Source organism: Typopeltis vanoorti, chromosome 25, assembly GCF_054136105.1.
Source record: "Typopeltis vanoorti isolate ZY-2024b chromosome 25, IOZ_Tvanoo_1.0, whole genome shotgun sequence".
NCBI lineage: Eukaryota > Metazoa > Arthropoda > Arachnida > Uropygi > Thelyphonidae > Typopeltis > Typopeltis vanoorti.
The window spans coordinates 43,674,081-43,694,438 of record NC_143573.1 but is presented as its reverse complement, the minus strand read 5'-3'; the positions used below and the strand labels follow the sequence as shown (position 1 = coordinate 43,694,438).

Below are 20,358 nucleotides of genomic sequence, written 5' to 3'. Positions count from 1 at the left end.
GATACAGTACAAAGTGCCTTAGACGATAGAAATATAAGATCTGATAATGCTGGAGTCTTGACAAGTAACAGACTGATTTGGAGGAAAATTGTAGATAGGGAGTTAGTAATGATGTAAATGTAGTACTATCATATCCTGTGTATCCCTTGAGGGTACATGGCAGGAATTTGATGATTTCAACAGCATAATATTTTGTCTTGTTTTACCATATTTCTAAATCCCAAACTGACAGCCTACCTTTATTCAATACACAGATACCCAGTAACAGGATGCACTATACAAAGGACAAGGATTGGACAGGTCAGAAGCCTATTGTTTCTGTATGTTTCTGAAAAAGGTTATGTGGAGGTCTCCTCCCCCCCCCCCCAATGATCAATTTTTGAATATCAAGCAACCCTATTATCTGTGTGATTCATTCGCAAATAGGCAAGTGTTAAATTGCAGGATTTTTTTGTAGTTTCAAGCAGATGCCATTCCTCTGACAAGTGAGAGTATGGTTTCCTGATGAAAACAGCAAGGACCTAAATTAACCAATAAGTGCTCCAGCCAGCATACTTTATCTTGTTTTAACCTGTTTTGGTTTAAACCAGAATACAATTTAGTTTGCTAAATTCAAAATTGCCATCCTCATCAACATCCAGATGGATACCTAAACAGGGTGCACAAGATGAAGGATTGGACATGAGTTTGGAAGCCACCAGTTGGCTCATGCTCCTTAAAAGGCTACCAACTATCTAGCTTTGATCATTAAAGCAACCCCATTATCGTTTCATTAAAAAGCAGACAAGCGTCATAATGCAGTATATTTTTTTAAGTTCCAAACAGATGTCATTCTTCTGACATGATTTCCACATAAGAATAGTAAGAAAGGAAACTCCTACATAACCAATATTAGAATATTTTGTTATAATATAATAATGGGCCCAGTCAATAAAGTATGACTTCCAACATCTTTTGGCCAATTTATTTTGACTAATCTGAAGAGAAATATTACATTTGTAACTGTGTAACTATTTTTGCTTATGAAATATTCTGTTCTGTCCAAATAATGTAGTAATTTGTAAATAAGGATGCAAAGAAGTTATATCATTCAATAACAGCTGATGAGCAAAGTTTGGTTAGAATTAATTGATGTAACTAAGACAGCAGACTTAGTATGTTGATTATTGATAATTCACTAGCCAATTTATTTTATACAGGGCAAAAGCTTGAGTATTTGGCAAGAAGCCAAAGCTGAGACTGACTCATGTTTAAGTGAAAATTTCTGATGAAAGTGCCTTATATCCTAAACAGATTATTAAACCTAGGCTTCCAACTGAAACTTCAAAAATGAGCGTGTATTCAGAATAGCACTTTAGATAGTTATTCAGTTATTCAGTCAGGTTTTGTACCTTTAAATATCTATTCTCTGAACTAGTTTCTCAACTAGTGATTAATTCACGAGAAATGAACACCAGCTGAACATATACTACGCAGTATATGTTCAGAATCATATTTGTGACATGATCATACTAAAAGTTGACTAGTATGATCCATACAATAGAAACCACAAACTGATATCTAGCATGTTTGAAATTGTGATTTTAAACTGGAAAGGTTAGTTTTAATGACATATTTGCCTAACTTTATTAATTAAAAAGCATATTACTCATGTTCATAAGGCCTATTTTTCTTGCATTCAAATTTAGATACAAGTAACATTCTGTTGTGAAAATAAATAAGAAATGTACTACTCAGAAGAAAAGATTTATTTTTTGCAAGGTACACATTTCTATGCACAATTTAAAAGAAGATACAAGATAAATTCTTGTTGCAGGTTTAAAGTTTTAGCTTAGTCCTCCTCCAGTGGCGTCTCTTGGCATTATATCTAAAGGAGAAAATATAAATAAATGGTTAGTCTTAAAAATACCATTAATACAGTATAACTTTAGGAGTAGATAAAACTAACAGAGAATAAGAAGTATGTTTATATATATAGGTCATCAACTGTTGTGCATTTCTTAATTAATGTAGGTTGAGCTATCACTTGAATTATGGATCATACTAGTCAACTTTTATTACATTTCCCTTAGAAGAACCTTGATGCTATGAGTTTAGCTCTATGGTGAAATGACAATTTTTCTGGTATCTGCAATTAAGTGTTAAAGAAATTTTATCACTGATTTACTGCTATTAAAGTTTTTATGCTTAATTATTTTACATTTAAGCTCTTATTAAACTTCAGTTGCAAAGATTTCATACAAAGTCATATCTGTTGAAATGGTATCCTATTACATGTTCCATGAACAATTGGAAATAGTAGGAATTGACCTATTATATAATGATCTTCCTTTTTCCAGACTGCCTTATGGGCAGTGGCCAACTATCAAGGTTCTTGTGTGGACACTTATTTTCTATGCATGTGCAGCACTTTAATTTTCTTCTCATAGTATGTGACATGACAGCTTCACACCTTTTCAAAATTCTTTGATTGTTATGGTTAGGGAAAAGTGCTATATTTATGCATAGACATGAAACTTAAGTTTTTTAAAATGGTATCATTTTAGAACTTCACAATGCATTTTACATTAGTTGAATGCAAAAATTTTAAATCATAAAATGGATTTATAATGTTTTAAAGTTGAATTAAACATTCATTCAATAACTTATATTTAGAGAGAACATTAATTTTTTAAATGAGAAAAAAAATGCACTAAACAGTGACTTGAATAAACTTAACTGACAAACATTTAAATCAAGCTCTGGCTAGGGAGGTGAAAATCGGGTGGAGCGCTTCTTAAATCAAACCACCAATACATAAAACAATCATTAAGCCCTCACAAATTAATAATTAATGTACACCATGCCACTATCACTATCAAATATTCCAGAATGTTTCATATTCACTTTCTTGTGCACCATTCTATTTTGTCCATTATAAAACTGCCTTTCCATTACATCAACTCAACCTTAGGAGCACCCTGGAGCAGTGCTGTTTGTCTGTACAATGGTAACCAATTCATTTATTCAAATATTACACATTTTGACCACACTTGTGTTTAAGTGAGATATATGGCCAAATATTCACCCAAACCACGAGAGCAGTTGGAGCATTAGTTTTCAGACTAGTGACCACCTTGATCAAATACTTGTTTGTTCATTTCTCAGATTTAATTTTTTTTTGAAACCACGGTATCCATGAAAAAAGCTAATAAATAAGCTCAATCATATTAGGCATCTTTTGTTCCATTCTGACTTACAGGAATTTGTCCAAAGCTTATAACCCCTCTTCTAAACTAACTCCTTTCAACTGCAACTTATATCCAGTAAACTAAGACAAAACAATTTTTGGTGACAACCAATAAAATATTCATTATATGTTCAGTAACTGAATGTCTGCAGTGAAATGTGGATCATATAGTAGCAGCTGCATGTTAGTAACAAACTTTATAGGCAATGCTATATCCATATCATAGATCCACAGCCATCAAAACAATTCAGAAATAGAAAACAGGAATCTGAGCAATTTATTCAAGAATTTCTAGAGAATCACGTCTCCAAATTTTGGAATATATGATTCAGAAAGCTGAAACTAGAAAAATGAAAACAATGAAGATATGCTACATTGTGTTGAACCAATAAAATAAATGTTTGCACTATTACAAAAGTTACATGTAAAAAATGACAATGGCCTACTGTTTACTATTGATTTAAATTCTATCTTTTTAGTACTTTTAGCCAACCTACTCATAGAAATCATTTACAAAACAGTCCCTGGATAGCAATATACAACCAAAAGTATGTAATGACAAAGGACCAATTCAGCAGAAAATTCCAGGATTTTACTAATCATCTTTACAACATTCATCTCTATATAAAGTTCACCATTAAATTAATAAAATAGATGTCTGCTGTTTTTTTTTAGACAATCACCTGGAGTATCTCCAAACAAAGCGAAATCAGTTTTCAGTTTATACAGGAAGATACTTTCATCTACCACAGAGAGGTGCCCTCTCTGTTTATAAATTTTGTTCTTCAAGAGAAATAAATAAAGAGAATGGATAGCAAAGGAAAAGAGGTCAATGATATCAAGAGGAAAAGCTTTTTTTTAAAGGAATAAGGTGTCATTTAAGGAGATGTCAGTGAACAATGAGGTGATGTCAAAACTCACTAGGATATCAGTATCATATTATCAATGCAGCTTTTAAAATGGGAAGTTTTTTTTTTTTTATGAATGATATGGTATTATTCATAAAAAATATTATATGGCCATTAGGGGGGGGGGGGGGGATTTTGCTGACTGTTTGGATAATTTGTAGCAGAGAGAACCTGTGTTATCTGCTATGGGACTTAGGCAAGAATCTATGGATTTTAGGCAAGCCATAAAATTCCTACTCAAAAGTTTCTTCTTGGCCTCCTCATATCACAAAACCCCTTCAGCTGTCAACCCCCTCCCCCAGATGTGGCTTGCCTAAGATTCTTATGTTGGAGGTTTAATGGATTTATTACAACACTCAAAAAGAATTAAAATAGAATTTAATACTTCCTATATTTCGTCCTAGTCACTAGGACATCTACAGGGATTACAAAGACAATTAATGTAACATACACACAAAAACTTACAATACTAAGCCCACCACGTGGGTGACAATAAAGTCCTATCTAGGTGGAGCGCCCTCTAAGGGCAGTAGTAGGTGGCCTGGAATGTAAGGTGGGACCTCTGGTGATGACTGTTTCCCAAATCTTCGGAAGCTTAATGCAACCGTATTTGTTCAGATTTGATTGGTTTTTGAGAGCTGCTGCTGCTGCTTCTAAGAAAAGTCTCTCTTTCTTGAATTTGCTGTGGTGGAGCATGGTGGTTTTCTTCCATGATACTCTGTGGGTAGTGTCCAAAACATGGTCAGCCAAGCCTGAATGGTCATAGTTGTGTTTAACGATGTACGACTTGTGTTCATCTAGGCGGATGGATGCTGATCTGCCTGTCTGTCCAAAGTACGCAAGCTTACAGGAACAGGGTACTTTGTAAACTCCAGGCAGAGAGAGAGGAGGGAGCTGATCTTTCGTAGAACGGATAAGGGTAGCCAGTTTGCGGTAGGGCTTATATGCTGTGTGTAGGTTATACTTTTTTAGTATCTTGGCTATTTTTTCCGAAGTGCCACGGATGTAGGGTATGGTGATGGCATTTTTAAATTCTTGTTGACGAGAGGGACGGGGAAGGGGGGAGGAATTGATTATTTTTTTGATGCTGTGTTCGCTGTAGCCATTGGAGAGGAAAGTTCTGTGTATGTGGTTAAGCTCAGTAGTGAGGGCGGTTCCACTGGAACAAAGATTGTGGGCTCTCTTGGTAAGGGTTTTAATGATGCCATATTGTTGTGAGGGGTGGTGGTGGGAGAGTTTGTGAATGTATCTGCCTGTGTGTGTGGGTTTTCTGTATACAGTGAAGGCAAGTGTATCATTAGGCAGGCGCGTGACTAAGGTGTCTAGGAAGGGTAAACAATTGTTCTTTTCTTTTTCCATAGTAAACTGGATTCTTGGATGTAGGCTATTGAGATGACCAAGGAAGGAATCTAATGTGTCTGGGCCATGAGGCCAAATAGAGAACACATCATCTACATATCTTAGCCAGATAGAAGGTTTGAGTGGGGCTGAGTCTATGGCTCGTTTTTCGAAATCTTCCATATAGAAATTGGCAAGGGGGGGTGAGAGGGGGGAGCCCATGGCGGTTCCCTCTATCTGCTTGTAGATTTTGTTATTCCAAGTGAAATACCCAGAGTTGATGGCAAAGGAAAAGAGATCTAAGATGCGGAGGGAAAAACGTTTTCTAAGAGAGATAAAGTGTCAGTTAAGGGAATATTGGTAAACAAGGAGGAGATTTACTAATATGTCTGTATTATTCAAGGTTAAATTTTCTGTGAGGGCTTTAAAGTGGGTAGAGTTTTTTATATAGGAAGCTGAATTTCCGGTGAGGGGGGACAGAGAGTTGGCCAGCTGTTTAGACAGTCTGTAACAAGGTGCATTGGTGGCATCTACTATAGGCCTGAGTGGGGAATTAGGTTTGTGGATTTTTGGTAAACCGTATATTCGGGGGGGACGGGAGCGGAAAGGTTTAAGTTTTTTCGTGACGTTGGGGGGCCAGGAGGTTACTTTTTTAAGTAAGATTTTTAATTTCTTAACTTGCGTTTTTGTGGGGTCGTGTTCTAGCGGGATGTAGGTAGTGCGATCGCGGAGGATAATGTTCATTTTACGATTGTATTCGCTGGTATTAAGGACAACTGTGGCATTACCTTTATCCGCTCTGGTGATGACGATACTTTTTTCTTTGCGTAGTTTCTGGAGAGCCATGCATTGGGAATAAGATAAGTTACTTTTTGGAGGCGAAGAGTGAACGAGGATGTTGGCTACGTCGAGTCTGATGTTGTTGGCTACCTCCGACGGTAAGCGACCGATCCCCCGTTCGACGTTAACCATTACATCGAGCACCGGCACTTCTTTCGGGGCGACGGCAAAATTACGGCCGAGGCAAAGGGCGCTGACGGCATCATCGTTGAGCCTTTTGGACGAGAGGTTTATTACTGTCTGGAGCGGTGGAATTTGTGGTTGTGGTTTGTCTTTAACCAGGTTGTTGTATTTCTTGACGTGTTTGTTTTTTATTTTCTGAAATTCTCTCTGTGCAGAAGTTTCCGAAATGTCAGAGAGAATCGCCCAAAGTTCAGGGTTAAGAACGGTGGAGAGCTCCGCTCGTAAGGAGCCAATGGCGGCGTTCGTCACTGCGAGGGCGGCACGAGTACAGGCGATTTGCTCGCATAGTAATGCTAAGCTGGCACGTTTGTATATCCGGAGTGCTTTTTTGGAATGGAAATTAATCTTCATTTTAACACATTTCGGTATCACTCTTGTATCCCGACATCTTCTTAAAAAGGCCAGCCTATTTAGTTGTCTAGATAGTCATAGTTTTGACTTACCGTATTGCTTGGATTTGCGTGCTAACTCTTCTCCATGGATGATTAGAATTCTTGTGTAGAGGCTTAAGTGCTGTGAGGACATTATGTTGGAGGTTTAATGGATTTATTACAACACTCAAAAAGAATTAAAATAGAATTTAATACTTCCTATATTTCGTCCTAGTCACTTGGACATCTACGGGGATTACAAAGACAATTAATGTAACATACACACAATTACAAAACTTAGTATTGTAAGTTTTGTAATTGTGTGTATGTTACATTAATTGTCTTTGGGTTAGGGCAACTTGTGGTAAAAGTGGTATAAGTTCTCATCACTTGCCTTAATATCTCCCATAATGCAAAACACATTTCCTTGTGGATATTTATATTGCTATGCATTAAGGGAAGAGCCAATACCCAGAGGTGGTGATATCAAGGTGAAAGTAATGGAGAAGTCATATTTACCTATATGAGTTGCCAAAAAATGTTGCAAATTATTAAGTTACTCTGGATTAGAGAAAGATTTTGGAAGCTTTTTCACTTGGTCAGACTATAAATTATATATTTAGTTTAATCCTTTATCAAAGTGTAAGCAAAAAAAGTTTGCACCTGAAGTATCTTAAAAGTGAAAACACTTCCATCATTAACCAATCTTGTTCACGCTCTCACAATGACCACTGTTTAACACACACTATTTAGTATAAAGAAATTTTGTTTTGAGTGTCCTGAAGTGTATACTGTGACCATGAGTAGAAGTCCTCAATAATAAACTGATTCTGTTCCTCCATTAGTCTTCATGTGGTAAAACAATTACTGAATCATGGAAGAACTGAGCTTGTGTCATAATTTCAGCTTTATGAGTGCTGGAATATTAAGGTTAAATGTATCACAAGATCTGATCACCAAATGGTCTACTATAGCAACAATGGCATATCTAGAATAAAATATTTGTTAGTACACTGTAAGTAATTTGCAGGTATCCCTGAAAGAAATTGCTTGATTCCATAATTGGAAAGTGGCTGAGACATCTTGGAGATCAGTTCTCATGATGTATTGTCTTCAACTGTGATTTTCTTTGTTCACTTTGAAAATAGAAGTAAAAATGAAAGCAGAAGAATCTGTTTATAAAGTTATTAAGAAAAAAAACTTATTAAAATTAGATAATTTATACTATCCTCATAACTGATTTCATTTTTATTCATAAAAATTAGCATCCATTATCAAAGCTTTGATTACTTCTGTTTTCATTCAGATATTGACATACTTTTAAGAATTAGCATTCTTTCTCATCTACACTAATTTCTGATCATTTCTTTTTTAGTCTATTCACCAAATAACCATTTCAAATGAAGTGGCATCCTTATGAGCTATGGAACTAGTTTGCACACCTGAGTCAGATACTAAATCTCTAGTTTCATAAAGCTATATAACATACCTGATTGTATTTCCAGTTTTCATGCGTGTCCACTGGGGTATTGGCCTATTTTGTTTCATCTTTTTGGCAAGCTTCTGCTTGATTTTGAATGTCTTATGTGCAGACTAAAAATATATAACAAACAAAAGTGATTTTAAAATACAGATATAACCTTAGAAAAACAGTACAGCAGTAGTCTATATTTAAAGAATTATTTATGTGGGTACTCAATGGAGTCATCAGAAACCCACACTATCCATTAACACTATACCTATCAAACTTAAATCTATTCATTGCTGGAGTGCTCACAACCACCTCTAGCAATCCATTCCACTCATTCACCACTCTCCAAGTAAAGATCCTACTCTGCACACACACACACACACGCCCTTATCAACCACACTCTTAAATAACATCCAAGGGCAACCGTTGTCCCCCCCTGCAACTCCCCATGTATCGAAAATTTTCTTTTGTGTCAATCTTAGAATCCTTTTAGTAACTTATAAGTTCTATCATATCTCCTCTCCCCCCACCTGTCAGATAATTTCTGCAATCCACACAGCTTCAGTCTATTCTCAATAGAGAAAATTTCAGACCTGTCATGAGCTTGGCCACTCATCTCTGAATCACCACCACCTCCCAGTCCCCTAGAAACACAGGCAATCCAATTTATGCACAGTAATTAACATGTTAAGGTACTTAAGGGTCAGAGCTGTATAACTGAGAGGAGACCTCCACATAGCCTTTAAAGGAATGCAGAGAACTGACCAGGGCTTCTGATGTCCAATCCTCACCTTCTCGTGGTGCACCCTGTTGGGTATCTACTTTGATACTGAACGAACGAGGATTGGCTAGCAATTTCGGATTTAGCCGACCAAATTGTACTCTTATTGGTTAAACCAAAATAAAAATGATGGTACAATATGACAAAATTTCATGCCGGCTGGGGAGTCGCCCCGGTTAAACAAGGCCCCCGTTGTTTTCGCCAGGGAACCAGGGCGAACAGCGAAAAGTCAGCTACTGGAACAAATCTGAAAACAAACCCCAACTCAACAGAGTTAAAGATCGGTACTATCAACATAAGAAGCCTGAACGGCAAAGAAATGGAGCTAGCTGAGGAATTAGATAAGTACAAGATCAACATAATAGGAGTAAATGAAACAAAAAAGACCAAAACTAGTGAGATCTTTCTGAGCAATAAATACAAAATGTTATATTCAGGCAATGACAATCAAGGAAAAGAAGGAGTAGCCATAGTATTCAACACAAAATACGAGGCTAATCTTCTTGAATGGCAGTCAGTCTCAAGTAGAGTAATGTGGGCAAATATGAGAATGGGGAACTGGACAATGAGACTTATTTGTGCCTATGGTCCCACAGAAGGTTCTACTAAGGTAGAAGTGGAGGAATTTTTTGATGCTTTAGAAAAAGCAACTGACACAATGAAAAAGGAAAAGTTGGTCCTTGTTGGGGATCTAAATAGCAGAGTAGGAAATGATTGTGAGACATACAAAAATATTTTGGGAAAATTTGGAGAAAAGAGCAAAGCTAATAATAATGGCAAATATCTGTTGGATTTCTGCTCAGGACATGGACTGGTTATTACTAACACCATGTTCCAACATAAAAATGTGCACAAATTCACATGGAGAAAAGAGGCTAGGAATAAGAAAAGTCTCAATGACTATGTTATTGTTGATAGTGATGTTTTCTCCCTGGTGCAGGACACCAGAGTGTACAGAGGATTTGAAATTGGAAGCGATCACTATTTAGTCTTGAGCAGGATAAAATTGAATTTCATACTGAAAAGAATAACATGTAAGAAAGTTTTAAAGTGAATAAAAGTTGAGCAGCTCTCAGATGTGAACTGTAGACTAAAATACAGAAAGATTATTGAAAAGAAAATGAAAGAGTTTGAGAACAGGAATCAAACCTTGGAGATTCAGTGGCAAGCCTTGAAGAAAGCCCTGATTGATTCAGCTAGAGAGGCATGTGGTGAAGTTGTCTGCAAGGATAGAAAAATTAGAACTCCATAGTGGACACAGGAAGTTAAAGAGGCAGTGAAGGAAAAGAAGAAAGCATATCAAAAGTTCCTGGCAAATAAGTTAGCTTGTGCTCTTAGCAAATACAGAGACAAATGTAAGAAAGCTAAATAGTGTGTAAAACTAGCTAAACAAAAGTCATGGGAGGACTTTGGCAAGAATATAGAAAATAAATATCAAGAAGGTGGCAAAATATTCTGGAGGTTGTTTAAGAAGCTTAAGAATGGAGGAAAGAGTGCTGTAAAAGGAATTAGAGATGATAAAGGTGACATGAAAACAGGAGAAAAAGATATCCTTGAAGCATGGAGTAATTACTTTGAAAAACTGCTAAATGAAACAAGCAGTGATGACAGCACAGTGATAAAAAACACTGACCAGGCATGCAGTCAGGAATATATATCTATACTTGAAGTAGAAAAAGCCATCAAAGGCTTGAAATGTGGAAAGGCAGTAGGAGTAGATGATATTCGACCAGAAATGCTGAAGTATGGTGGTATAAAAGTCTTACAGTGGCTGCACTGCTTAGTTCAGAAAGCCTGGACTGAGGGACGAATTCCAGATCATTGGAGTAGAGCTCTCATAGTACCCATATATAAAAAGGGAAATAAAACTGAATGTGAGAATTACAGAGGTATTTCCCTACTGAGTGTTGCTGGCAAGATCTATGCAAGTATACTTGAGAAACGGTTGAGAAGAATTGTGGAAGAAAAGCTTGGTGAAGAACAAGTTGGATTCAGGCCAAATAGAGGCTGTCAGGATCAGATCTTCACTTTACGATAAATAATTGAGAAAGCATGGAAATATAACAAAGATCTGTATTTAAGTTTTGTCGATTTGGAAAAGGCATATGACAAGGTGCCAAGAGAGAAGCTATTCAATACGCTGCAGTTATATGGTGTCAATGGGGCATTATATCAAGCAATACTTAGTCTTTATTTGAGTTGTAAGTCAGCAGTTAGAATTGAAGGAAGTACAGGAAGATGGTTTAATGTTAAATCTGGTGTGAGACAAGGATGTACATTATCCCCTCTATTATTCATTATCTATATGGATCACATTATGAAGGAAAGTGCTATTAAACCTGATATCAAAATTTGAGATGTTAATGTCAGCTCTTTGCTTTATGCGGATGATGTTATACTTCTAAATAAATCCACTACAAGTCTGCAAGATTCTCTGACTAAATTGAATAGCTGTTGTAATAGATATGGTATGAAGTTCAGCAATAAAAAGACAAAGACAATGAAATTAGGCAGAATCATTGAAAATGTCAACTGTTTTGTGAATGGAGAACCTGTGGAACAAGTAAAACATTTCAGTTACTTAGGCACGATTTTTACTGAAGATGGTAAATTAAATATAGAAATAGACAACAGAATCAGCAAAGCTGGTATGGTGGGAAGTCAATTGAATAAATTCATATGAAATAAGAGAGAAATTAGTCGGAACACTAAATTAGCTGTATACAAGACAGTGTTCAAACCAGTTTTAACTTATGGATCTGAGAGCTGGGTCAGAAGTAAAACACTTGACCAAAGACTAGAGACCGCAGATATGAGAGTCCTGAGAAAGATTAGAGGTGTGAACAGATGGCATCAATGGCAATATCATATTAAAAATGAGGATATTAGGAAAGAACTTGACATTGTCAGCATCCAGGAATGCGTTAGCAGAGCTAATCTCAGGTGGTATGGTCACTTAAATAGAATGGGAGAGGAAAGATTAGCAAAACAAGTGTTCTCACCAGGTTGGCAGGAAAACGACCCAGAGGAAGACCAAGATATAGGTGGATTGATACAGTACAAAGTGCCTTAGACGATAGAAATATAAGATCTGATAATGTTGGAGTCTCGACAAGTAACAGACTGATTTGGAGGAAAATTGTAGATAGGAAGTTAGTAATGATGTAATTTTTTCATGTAGTACTGTCATATCCTGTACACCCCTTGAGGGTACATGGCAGGAATTTGATGATGATGAATTAACATGTCACTGAATCCTAGGCTTTTCACTATCTTTACTTGTCTATGTGTTTTTCAACATCCGAGTAATCCTCAGAGCTATTTTGCCAACTTTTAAAATGTCCTCTGAATTTCAAATCTCTATCAACCATCATCCTCAGATCCTTAGTCTCATCAATTTCCTGCACTCTAGTACCATCAATATGATACAAAGTATGTAATCCTTTCATCCCAAAGTGCATTACATTACATTTTACAACATTTTTGTAATAGATTTCACAGTTTGATATGAACACAGATGATTAAGAAAATAACTATTTATTAACTTAAAAGCTAATATTTCACTGGTATTATATCCAGCATCTTCAGAGCAAAAAACTCAAAGTTTGTTACAAATGCAAAACAACCACAATCTGGTGTAACAGTGGGGATAGTAAAAGTAATTGCAACATGCAACACAAAACTAGTCCTAATATGGCGCCATCTAAGTTTAAAAAAAAAAAAAAAAAGCTTCTACAAGTCAGAGAAGTTGTTCCTGGAATCAACAGAAGCCTTAAAACATACTCCAAAAACCTTAACAAGTATGGCTATATAAATCTACCAAAGATTTGGGAGACAGTCATCTTAAGACCAAATTAATATTTATTACTTTTATTTTATTTCATTTTTTTAAAGTTTCTAAGACTATCATTTGGACTACTATTTCAAAACTTTGAATTTTTTTTTTAAAAAAAACCTTGTGGTATGTTATGATAGGCATATGGCACATCATTGCGGTTTAGATTTGGTCTGTGGAATAGGGTTTCAGCACTTTCTTTATATGAACATTCATATTTATATGAAGATCTGTGTAGAAGTTGTCTTTTTCCAATGGATCTTGTGGTTTGGGTTTTTCTAAACCGCAATGATGTTCTTGCCATTCCTAAAGTATGGGAAATTGTCATACAAAATTGCATAAAATAATAACTTAACTGTAATTAATTTAAGTAATTTAGTTCAATTTAATTTAAGTTCAGACCGCAACGCACCACTGCACGCAATTTGGATTCCTCTGTACGTACACGCCCTTTCTTTTGTCATTCCTAGTATTGTCTTACTGTACTGATGATGTCCTAAGATACCTAGGATGAAATATTTACGTAATAAAAAACCTACTACTGTGGTTCACGTGTGTTAAACTTAGTTTTCAAATATGGAGTTTATTAGTGCTGAAAGACAGCATAATGCAGTATGTGCACAACAGTCCTGACCAGCTGCATTATGCTGTTACATACACTGTGCAAATGATGTAGTTTGTGCCATACTGGAAAGGGCAGTACATTGAACAGTACTGCCACAACAGCAGCCTGAATACATAATCAAAAAACTAATAGGTGCATAACATTAGTTTGTCCATTTTTTCCCAAATTTTCCTAAATGTTTGTTTTGTCAGCTGCCCTCTTTAATGACAAAAAATTTAAAGTCACCTACCAGAAATCATAGGTTTGTCCAATTTCCCATTTTTAAACCTGTCCGCATTCTACATACTATTCAAACATTTTAGTTGGATATAATGCTACTCTCTGAATATATCACACTGAGTTAATATATTATTCTAGCTGCCTTCATCTCAGTAACACCAATATGCGAACATGATTATATTTTTGTAATCAAGCAGTGATGCTAGTCTTCAATTCTGCTGAGCGTATTCTGCTCTGGTAGCACTCTTCCATGCTACTAATAGCATACTGTTAATGTTGGCTAGTTGTAAAGAAGAGTTTTGTTTAACTGGTTTCCCCATCCACCAAAACATTTGATTATGTTATACCCAATTTCATGGTTTATGGCAAAACAATACAATTTGGATGAGTCTCCAAGTGCCAAAGCCATAATTTTTTCAATACCCAGGTAGATATCTAGTAATGGGGCACATCATGGGAGGGTGAAGAGTGGATACTGGGTTAGAAATCCCAGTTCATTCAGGCTACTGAATTCTCTTGGGGCGATATTAAAACAGTACCATCTGATTAAGAAAAGGGAAGAAGCAGACAAAGGCAAAAGGTGCATTCGATGGCACTGGCAAAGAGCTGCCTAAACAGTATACACAGCACTGATATGCTGTAGATTATGCGACCTCTTATTATTATTAGACACCTCCAGGGAGTCCATACTCATTGAAGGAAGGCACCTACTCTACAGCTCTCTCCACCAATCCACTCAATCCACCAACTGCAACAATGCCATCTACTGCCGACCGCCACATCTAGTTCTTATGTGGGATATCAATCCCACAGGTTTGACTATTATTTGAGCAGGAAACCAAATTTGGATTACGATTTGATGGCATTTATGAAGATGCAAGTATATAGTGTAAGCTGAACATGAAGCCAGAGTTTGTCTCCAACCTCAAGAGGCATTTAGATGGACTTTATTCCAGTTAGAATTATTTCAGTTATATGCAGTGGTGAGCTATGAAAATTTTAACAAGGGGCTTGCATCGTCGAGCAAAAAAATGAATAGTCTAATGCTAAGTATAAATGACGAGTGCAATGCCGCCAAATCACAACATTGGGAAATTTTTGTAGAAGTTTGATTGCAACGCCTGATTTATTTCCTAACATTACACTAGCTCCATCAGAGCAAAATGCAATGAAATGAATTTTTTTTTTTATATAGTAGCATGTATACTTTCCACGGCTGTAATTTCTAGTTCTACAAGATTATTAAATAAGAACAAGGGGCTTGCAAATTTGAGAAAAATTTTACAAAGGGCTCACATGAGCCCCCTTATAGCTCACCACTGGTTATATGACTGAAGCAGGTATTTCAATCAGGAAAAGCAAAAGTCAGGTTATGTAAAGGCAAAATAAGTTATAGATATCATCTAATTTGCTTCATGTTTTACCTTGGCCATTTTGTTTTGCAAAGCAAAATGACTAAATGGAGAGAGCATTCTGTAATAAAAAGGCACATCAGATGAGTTTATGGCCGAACAGATTTTTTTTTTTTTTTATGTTGAGCCCAAATACAAGAGGTTGGTATCAGCCTATGGGAAAGAAGGTACTTTTCATATTTGATTTAAAAGACTGTACATTGTATTCCTTGGGGAACAACAGAGAGAAAGACTGTTCCATAGTACAGCAGTTACTGGAAAGATGGAGAAGAAACTTGTAATGTGGGTTTCACGGTGCACTGTGAAGGGATGTTGAGCAGCAGCTGTACATGTTCTAACAAGCTTAGTACTAAGTGTGTGTGAGGGGGGAATTATTGATGCTATTTCAGATGAACATTTTTCATGGAAATATTTGTAGAATATACAGTGCAGAGACCAATCGTTTGTGCAAAAGTAGAGGGAGTGAGTTGGTAAGAGATTAGTCCTTAATAAGTCTGTCTGTTTTAATAGTCCTCAATACTCTCCTGTGTATTGAGTCAAGCAATTTGAGGGAGTTTTGGGGGGCTCTGCCACAGTGAGATGAGATCTAAATTAGTATATATGAAAGGAAAACTGGTTAAAAAAAGATCAAGAATACTAAAACAATGGCATGGCTATATGGTATTTTGGCAGGTAAATCAACTTGTGTTAGGTTGTTGCTAACAAATACTCCCTTCTAGCTTAATCAGCAGCGCCAGGAAAAGGGAAGTTGAAGCCACTGAAATTCCCAAGGAAGATGTCAATAATTGGAATGCAAAAACTAGTTCAAAACGTTAATTTGAATAAAGATGCAAAGTACATGTTTGTCCCCTAGTGGCTAATCTGATCTTTAGCCACTCATGGTACTGTGTACAACTAGTTCATAACCTTTGATGTGCTTCCATTTATCAAGAAATGTTAATTGAAGAATCAATCAAGCACACAGTAACTGGTTTTCAACAACATCCCAAGTTTAATTTCCTACTTTTAACAGAACTTGAAATAGTTGTAAATTTTTTCCGATAAGTGATAAATTCACAAACTCACACGGCTGATGTCATGGAAAGTTATGTCAATTATGATGCTGTACTCAAAACAAACCGAATAGTAATAAAATCAATATACTTATATAATGCATAGCAATATGTATGTAAACAAAAAGAAGCACACCTCCTTTTGTACAGTAAAAGATGGATGTCACTTCATCTTTTACTGTACAAAAGGAGGTGTGCTTCTTAGCATAAACTTGTTTATGCTAAAAAATACTGGCGGTCACTGTTATCCAAAGACAATAAAAATCTGATCTTGTTCAAATATTTATGTCAAAAGAATTTTGCAGAGGTTATAATTATTACATGAGCATCAATAATTCCCCTACTCTGTACTAAGCCCATTGGAACATGTACAGCTGCTGCCCAACATCCTTTCACAATACACTTTGAAACCCATAGAACAAGTTTCTTTTCCTCCTCCATCACTGCTACTGCAGTACTGTGGAACAGTATTCCCCCTGATGTATTTCCCAAGAAATTCAGCATACAGGTTTTTAAATCAAATGTAAACAAGTTTCTCCTTTTCCAGCCCACCACCCATATACGGTACTAATGTACTACAGGTTGACCAGTCAACCTCTTGTATATATGGGCCCAACATTAAAAAAAATATGTTATCCAAACACAATAATCTGATCTTGTTCAAAGATTTGTCAAATGAATTTTGCAGAGGTTATTATTATATGGGCATCTCAGTGGAGGCAGAAGACTCATCATGGGAGATCCAATTATCCACACAATGTTTATCAATGAGTTCAAGAGCAAACCTATTCTTTAACTCATTGACAGTTGAAGTACTCACAACTGAATCAGGTAATGCATTTCATTCATTCACCACTCTCCAAGCGAAAAATCTAGTCCCTTGTTAACCACATTGTTACTTAATTTCCAGGGATGACCTCTTGTTCTTCCCTCACTGTCCTCCTGTTGAAATATTTTCCCTGCATCAATCTTATAAAAACATTTTAGTGACTTAAATGTTTCTACCACGTCCTCTCTTCTCTGCCTCTCACCCAATCCCTCTGTAATTCACAAACTCCCAATCTATTTATGTAGAGAGCATTCCTTACACCGTTCACCAACTAGGTCACTCACCTCTGAATCTTTTCTACTTCAACTCCAAGGAACCCAGGTGACCAGACCTGAGCACAGTAACCTAGATGTGAACGCATCAACGCTTCATGAAGAGGAATAATAACTTCTTTATCACTGCATATCAGTAACCAAGTAAGCCTATGAGGTATCTTGGACACCTCAGCAATATGCCCTCTGAAATTCAACTGCATCCACTAAAAGCCCAAGTCCCTAGCCTCAATCTCTTGGAGCAGTTCTGTAATAAGCAGTTTTTAATCCCAAAATGCATAGCTTTACACTTTTCCACATTGAACTGACATCCACTATCTTTTGCCCATATTGACAGCTTATTTAAATCATTCATGCTCTCTACATCAGCTTGGTTGGTTTGCTAGTAATAAAGTTAATCAGCTTAAGAATGAAAAGACTCAGCAAAGAGAATTGTAACTGTAAAAATACGGTATTTTCATTACAGAGCAAAGTACGATTCTTCAAGTAACATTTCTTGATAAATCAGAAAGTTATAAACCAATTATACACTAATGAAGATCCATTTATATAAACAAAAAGTTGGCAACCCAATTACCAACTTTGGGTTGCCAAAATATGGGATCACAAGACGAAAGCATACTTAAGTCTACAGATATAGAGAAACCAGTTGGGATTCTGCAAACTATCATTTCCTCTTTTTGGTGACAAATATGATTTCCTGTTGACTGACAATGAAATAATCCAATAATTTTTTTTTTTTTTCCATCTGAATAATTGTACTATAACATCACAAAGAAAACCAGCTTTTAGGTAAATATTTTGTCCTCTACACAGTAAACTTAATAAACATTTCAAAGAGACTGGCCATCATGACCTAACTTTAAATAACAAAGAAATATATAACGAGTAACAGAAAAATCAAATTCCAGTAAGAGGAGCTGGAATATTGCTCCCAACAATGACTGCCTTACCTGGGTATAGTAGGTAACAGGTCTCGAATGAAAAGAGATATTAGCTTACGTTAAAAATTCTCCCCGGTAATTATACGTAAAATGGGTGAAGAAAAGAAAGTTCAAACTAAGAGTAACTTTTAATTAGCGTATACAAATATAGGAAAATTAAATTTTCAGCTCCACATCTCAAATCTTCATGAGTAATTGAAGACAGGAAAATGCAGCAGCGAAATATTCTACGTTTTGCGCTTTTTCTTTTCATAAAGAAAACAGATGAATTCAGAAAAGTACTTCTTGGAGGACACGTCACAATAGGCACCAATTTTCATTTTAGTACTAAAGCAGTTTTTTCCATTGTGAGCATATGTTATATATAGTTAATATAAAACAAATCACCAAACATCCAAAACTGTTCACATCACAGCCGAAAAAACGTTACAGAAAAAAAAGAAGCTTCTTTCAAACTATAATTATAACATAAAATATTGCGCAAATTAAATGAATAAACTTACCATATCTAAATGAAAACTCCGATAATCAATATAACTAACACCTACAAACGTACCATACCATGCAAATAAGTAAGGGAACAACAATAGCGACATCTATAGTCAAAAATCATTATAAAATTACTGTTCAGAAATAATAATTCTAGAAGCCTTATAACCAAATTTTCTGACATAAACTAGCCTAGGTTGATGAATGAGGTATGGTTAACGGAATAAAATACTGGCGATTGGGAACATCTCCAAGGGTGTCACAAGGGAATTGAATACTAGAGAAAGACATGCAAAATGAGGATTATGGAGTTGATTGTGATGGTGAGGATACTTACAGTAGTAACATGACGGTTACTGATGAAATGCATTGATTCGGAGTTGGGTTGGCATGGGAAATGTGAACGACTTTTGCATGGTTTGATGGACTATGCTTATGAGAGTACGATCATAACAACGAATAACTTAATGAAGGTCTAATGATGAGGATGCTGTTAATGATACTACTACTACTAATAATAATAACAACCCACGCAACTTACTGGAAATTACGTTTGCATTCACAGCATGACACCGTCAGAAGGAATATAGCGATTAGAATAAAGTTAAATTCAATTCGCCAAACGGTTCCCTAGTTAGTCGATCTCTGGTGCTGGTAACCGGGTTTTTTCTCCATGAAACTCAGGTTTATTGGTCCTGTAAACTCAAGAAACTTGAACATAGTACTTACACTATTTCACACAATAAAAATATAACATTAGGAATGGTTACCACGACATGGCAGGTTTTATTCATCGGATGACATATGCAATTAGTACTAGTCTTTGGCTAGCTATACTCGGGCTGCAGGTGTAAACGGCAACTCTCCTAAGTCACCAAAAATTAATAATAATAATAATAATAATAATAATAATAATAATAATAATAATAATAATAATAATAATAATAATAATAATAATAATAATAATAATAATAAATCAGCTAAGGCCTTTTTATTCCCGTATAGGAGTAGACGAGATCATTTCAGCCCTATCTAAATCTACGTTTGGAGACTGAGTGGGTAGTTCAGACTCCACTGGTAGAATCAAAGATAGCTGGCCCAAAGTTATCACTAATTATGCAGTCCGCAGTGAAGATACGGCTCACTGATTAAGAAACACGTACCAGCATCTCGTTTTCAATAACCCTAACACAATATATTTAATGTCTGAAATAGTGTGGGTTCTACGGTCAATATTCTTGAGTTTATAGGACGAACAACCGAGTTTCTGGGAAAGAAAACCTGCTTGCCCGTTCCAGAGATCGAATAATTCGGGGAACCCATCGAGAAAAGGCTTAGTAAAAGTTCCTCTAGTCGGCGACTAGACTTGAACTCGAAGTATACCTTTGGGCAGTTTAGCGCTGAGGAGTGCAAACACCACTTACACTGACCTCCACAGTGCTGTTGAGCAGCCACTATATACTCTCAATTATCACCACTAGATGAGGTGAAGAATGCTATTTGGAGCAGTGAGAAGACAGAATGACAGAAAATTATTGCAGTCTCTTATCCTATAGTGTA

The 20,358-nt window shown here is 36.1% G+C and overlaps 1 protein-coding gene across 1 annotated transcript; it reads right to left on the bottom strand.

Moving 5' to 3' along the window:
• Positions 1-1,730: 1,730 nt before the first annotated feature.
• Positions 1,731-18,905, bottom strand: RpL39 (ribosomal protein L39). The gene is made up of 3 exons (XM_090414260.1): positions 18,813-18,905; positions 8,359-8,462; positions 1,731-1,867 (listed from the first exon to the last, which is right to left on the bottom strand). The coding sequence occupies exons 1-3, from the start codon at positions 18,903-18,905 to the stop codon at positions 1,819-1,821; spliced, it is 246 nt and encodes an 81-aa protein (XP_090270386.1). The 3' UTR covers positions 1,731-1,818.
• Between the last annotated feature and the right edge of the window lie 1,453 nt (positions 18,906-20,358).

What these genes read in the sequence shown, in the direction of transcription:
- RpL39 (XM_090414260.1), bottom strand. Translation starts at nt 18,905, where the DNA reads ATGTCGCTATTGTTGTTCCCTTACTTATTTGCATGGTATGGTACGTTT. An exon ending in GGAGTTTTCATTTAGATATG is followed by an intron (nt 8,463 to 18,812) that starts GTAAGTTTATTC and finishes ATATATTTTTAG; the next exon opens with TCTGCACATAAGACATTCAA. An exon ending in AAAACTGGAAATACAATCAG is followed by an intron (nt 1,868 to 8,358) that starts GTATGTTATATA and finishes TTTCTCCTTTAG; the next exon opens with ATATAATGCCAAGAGACGCC.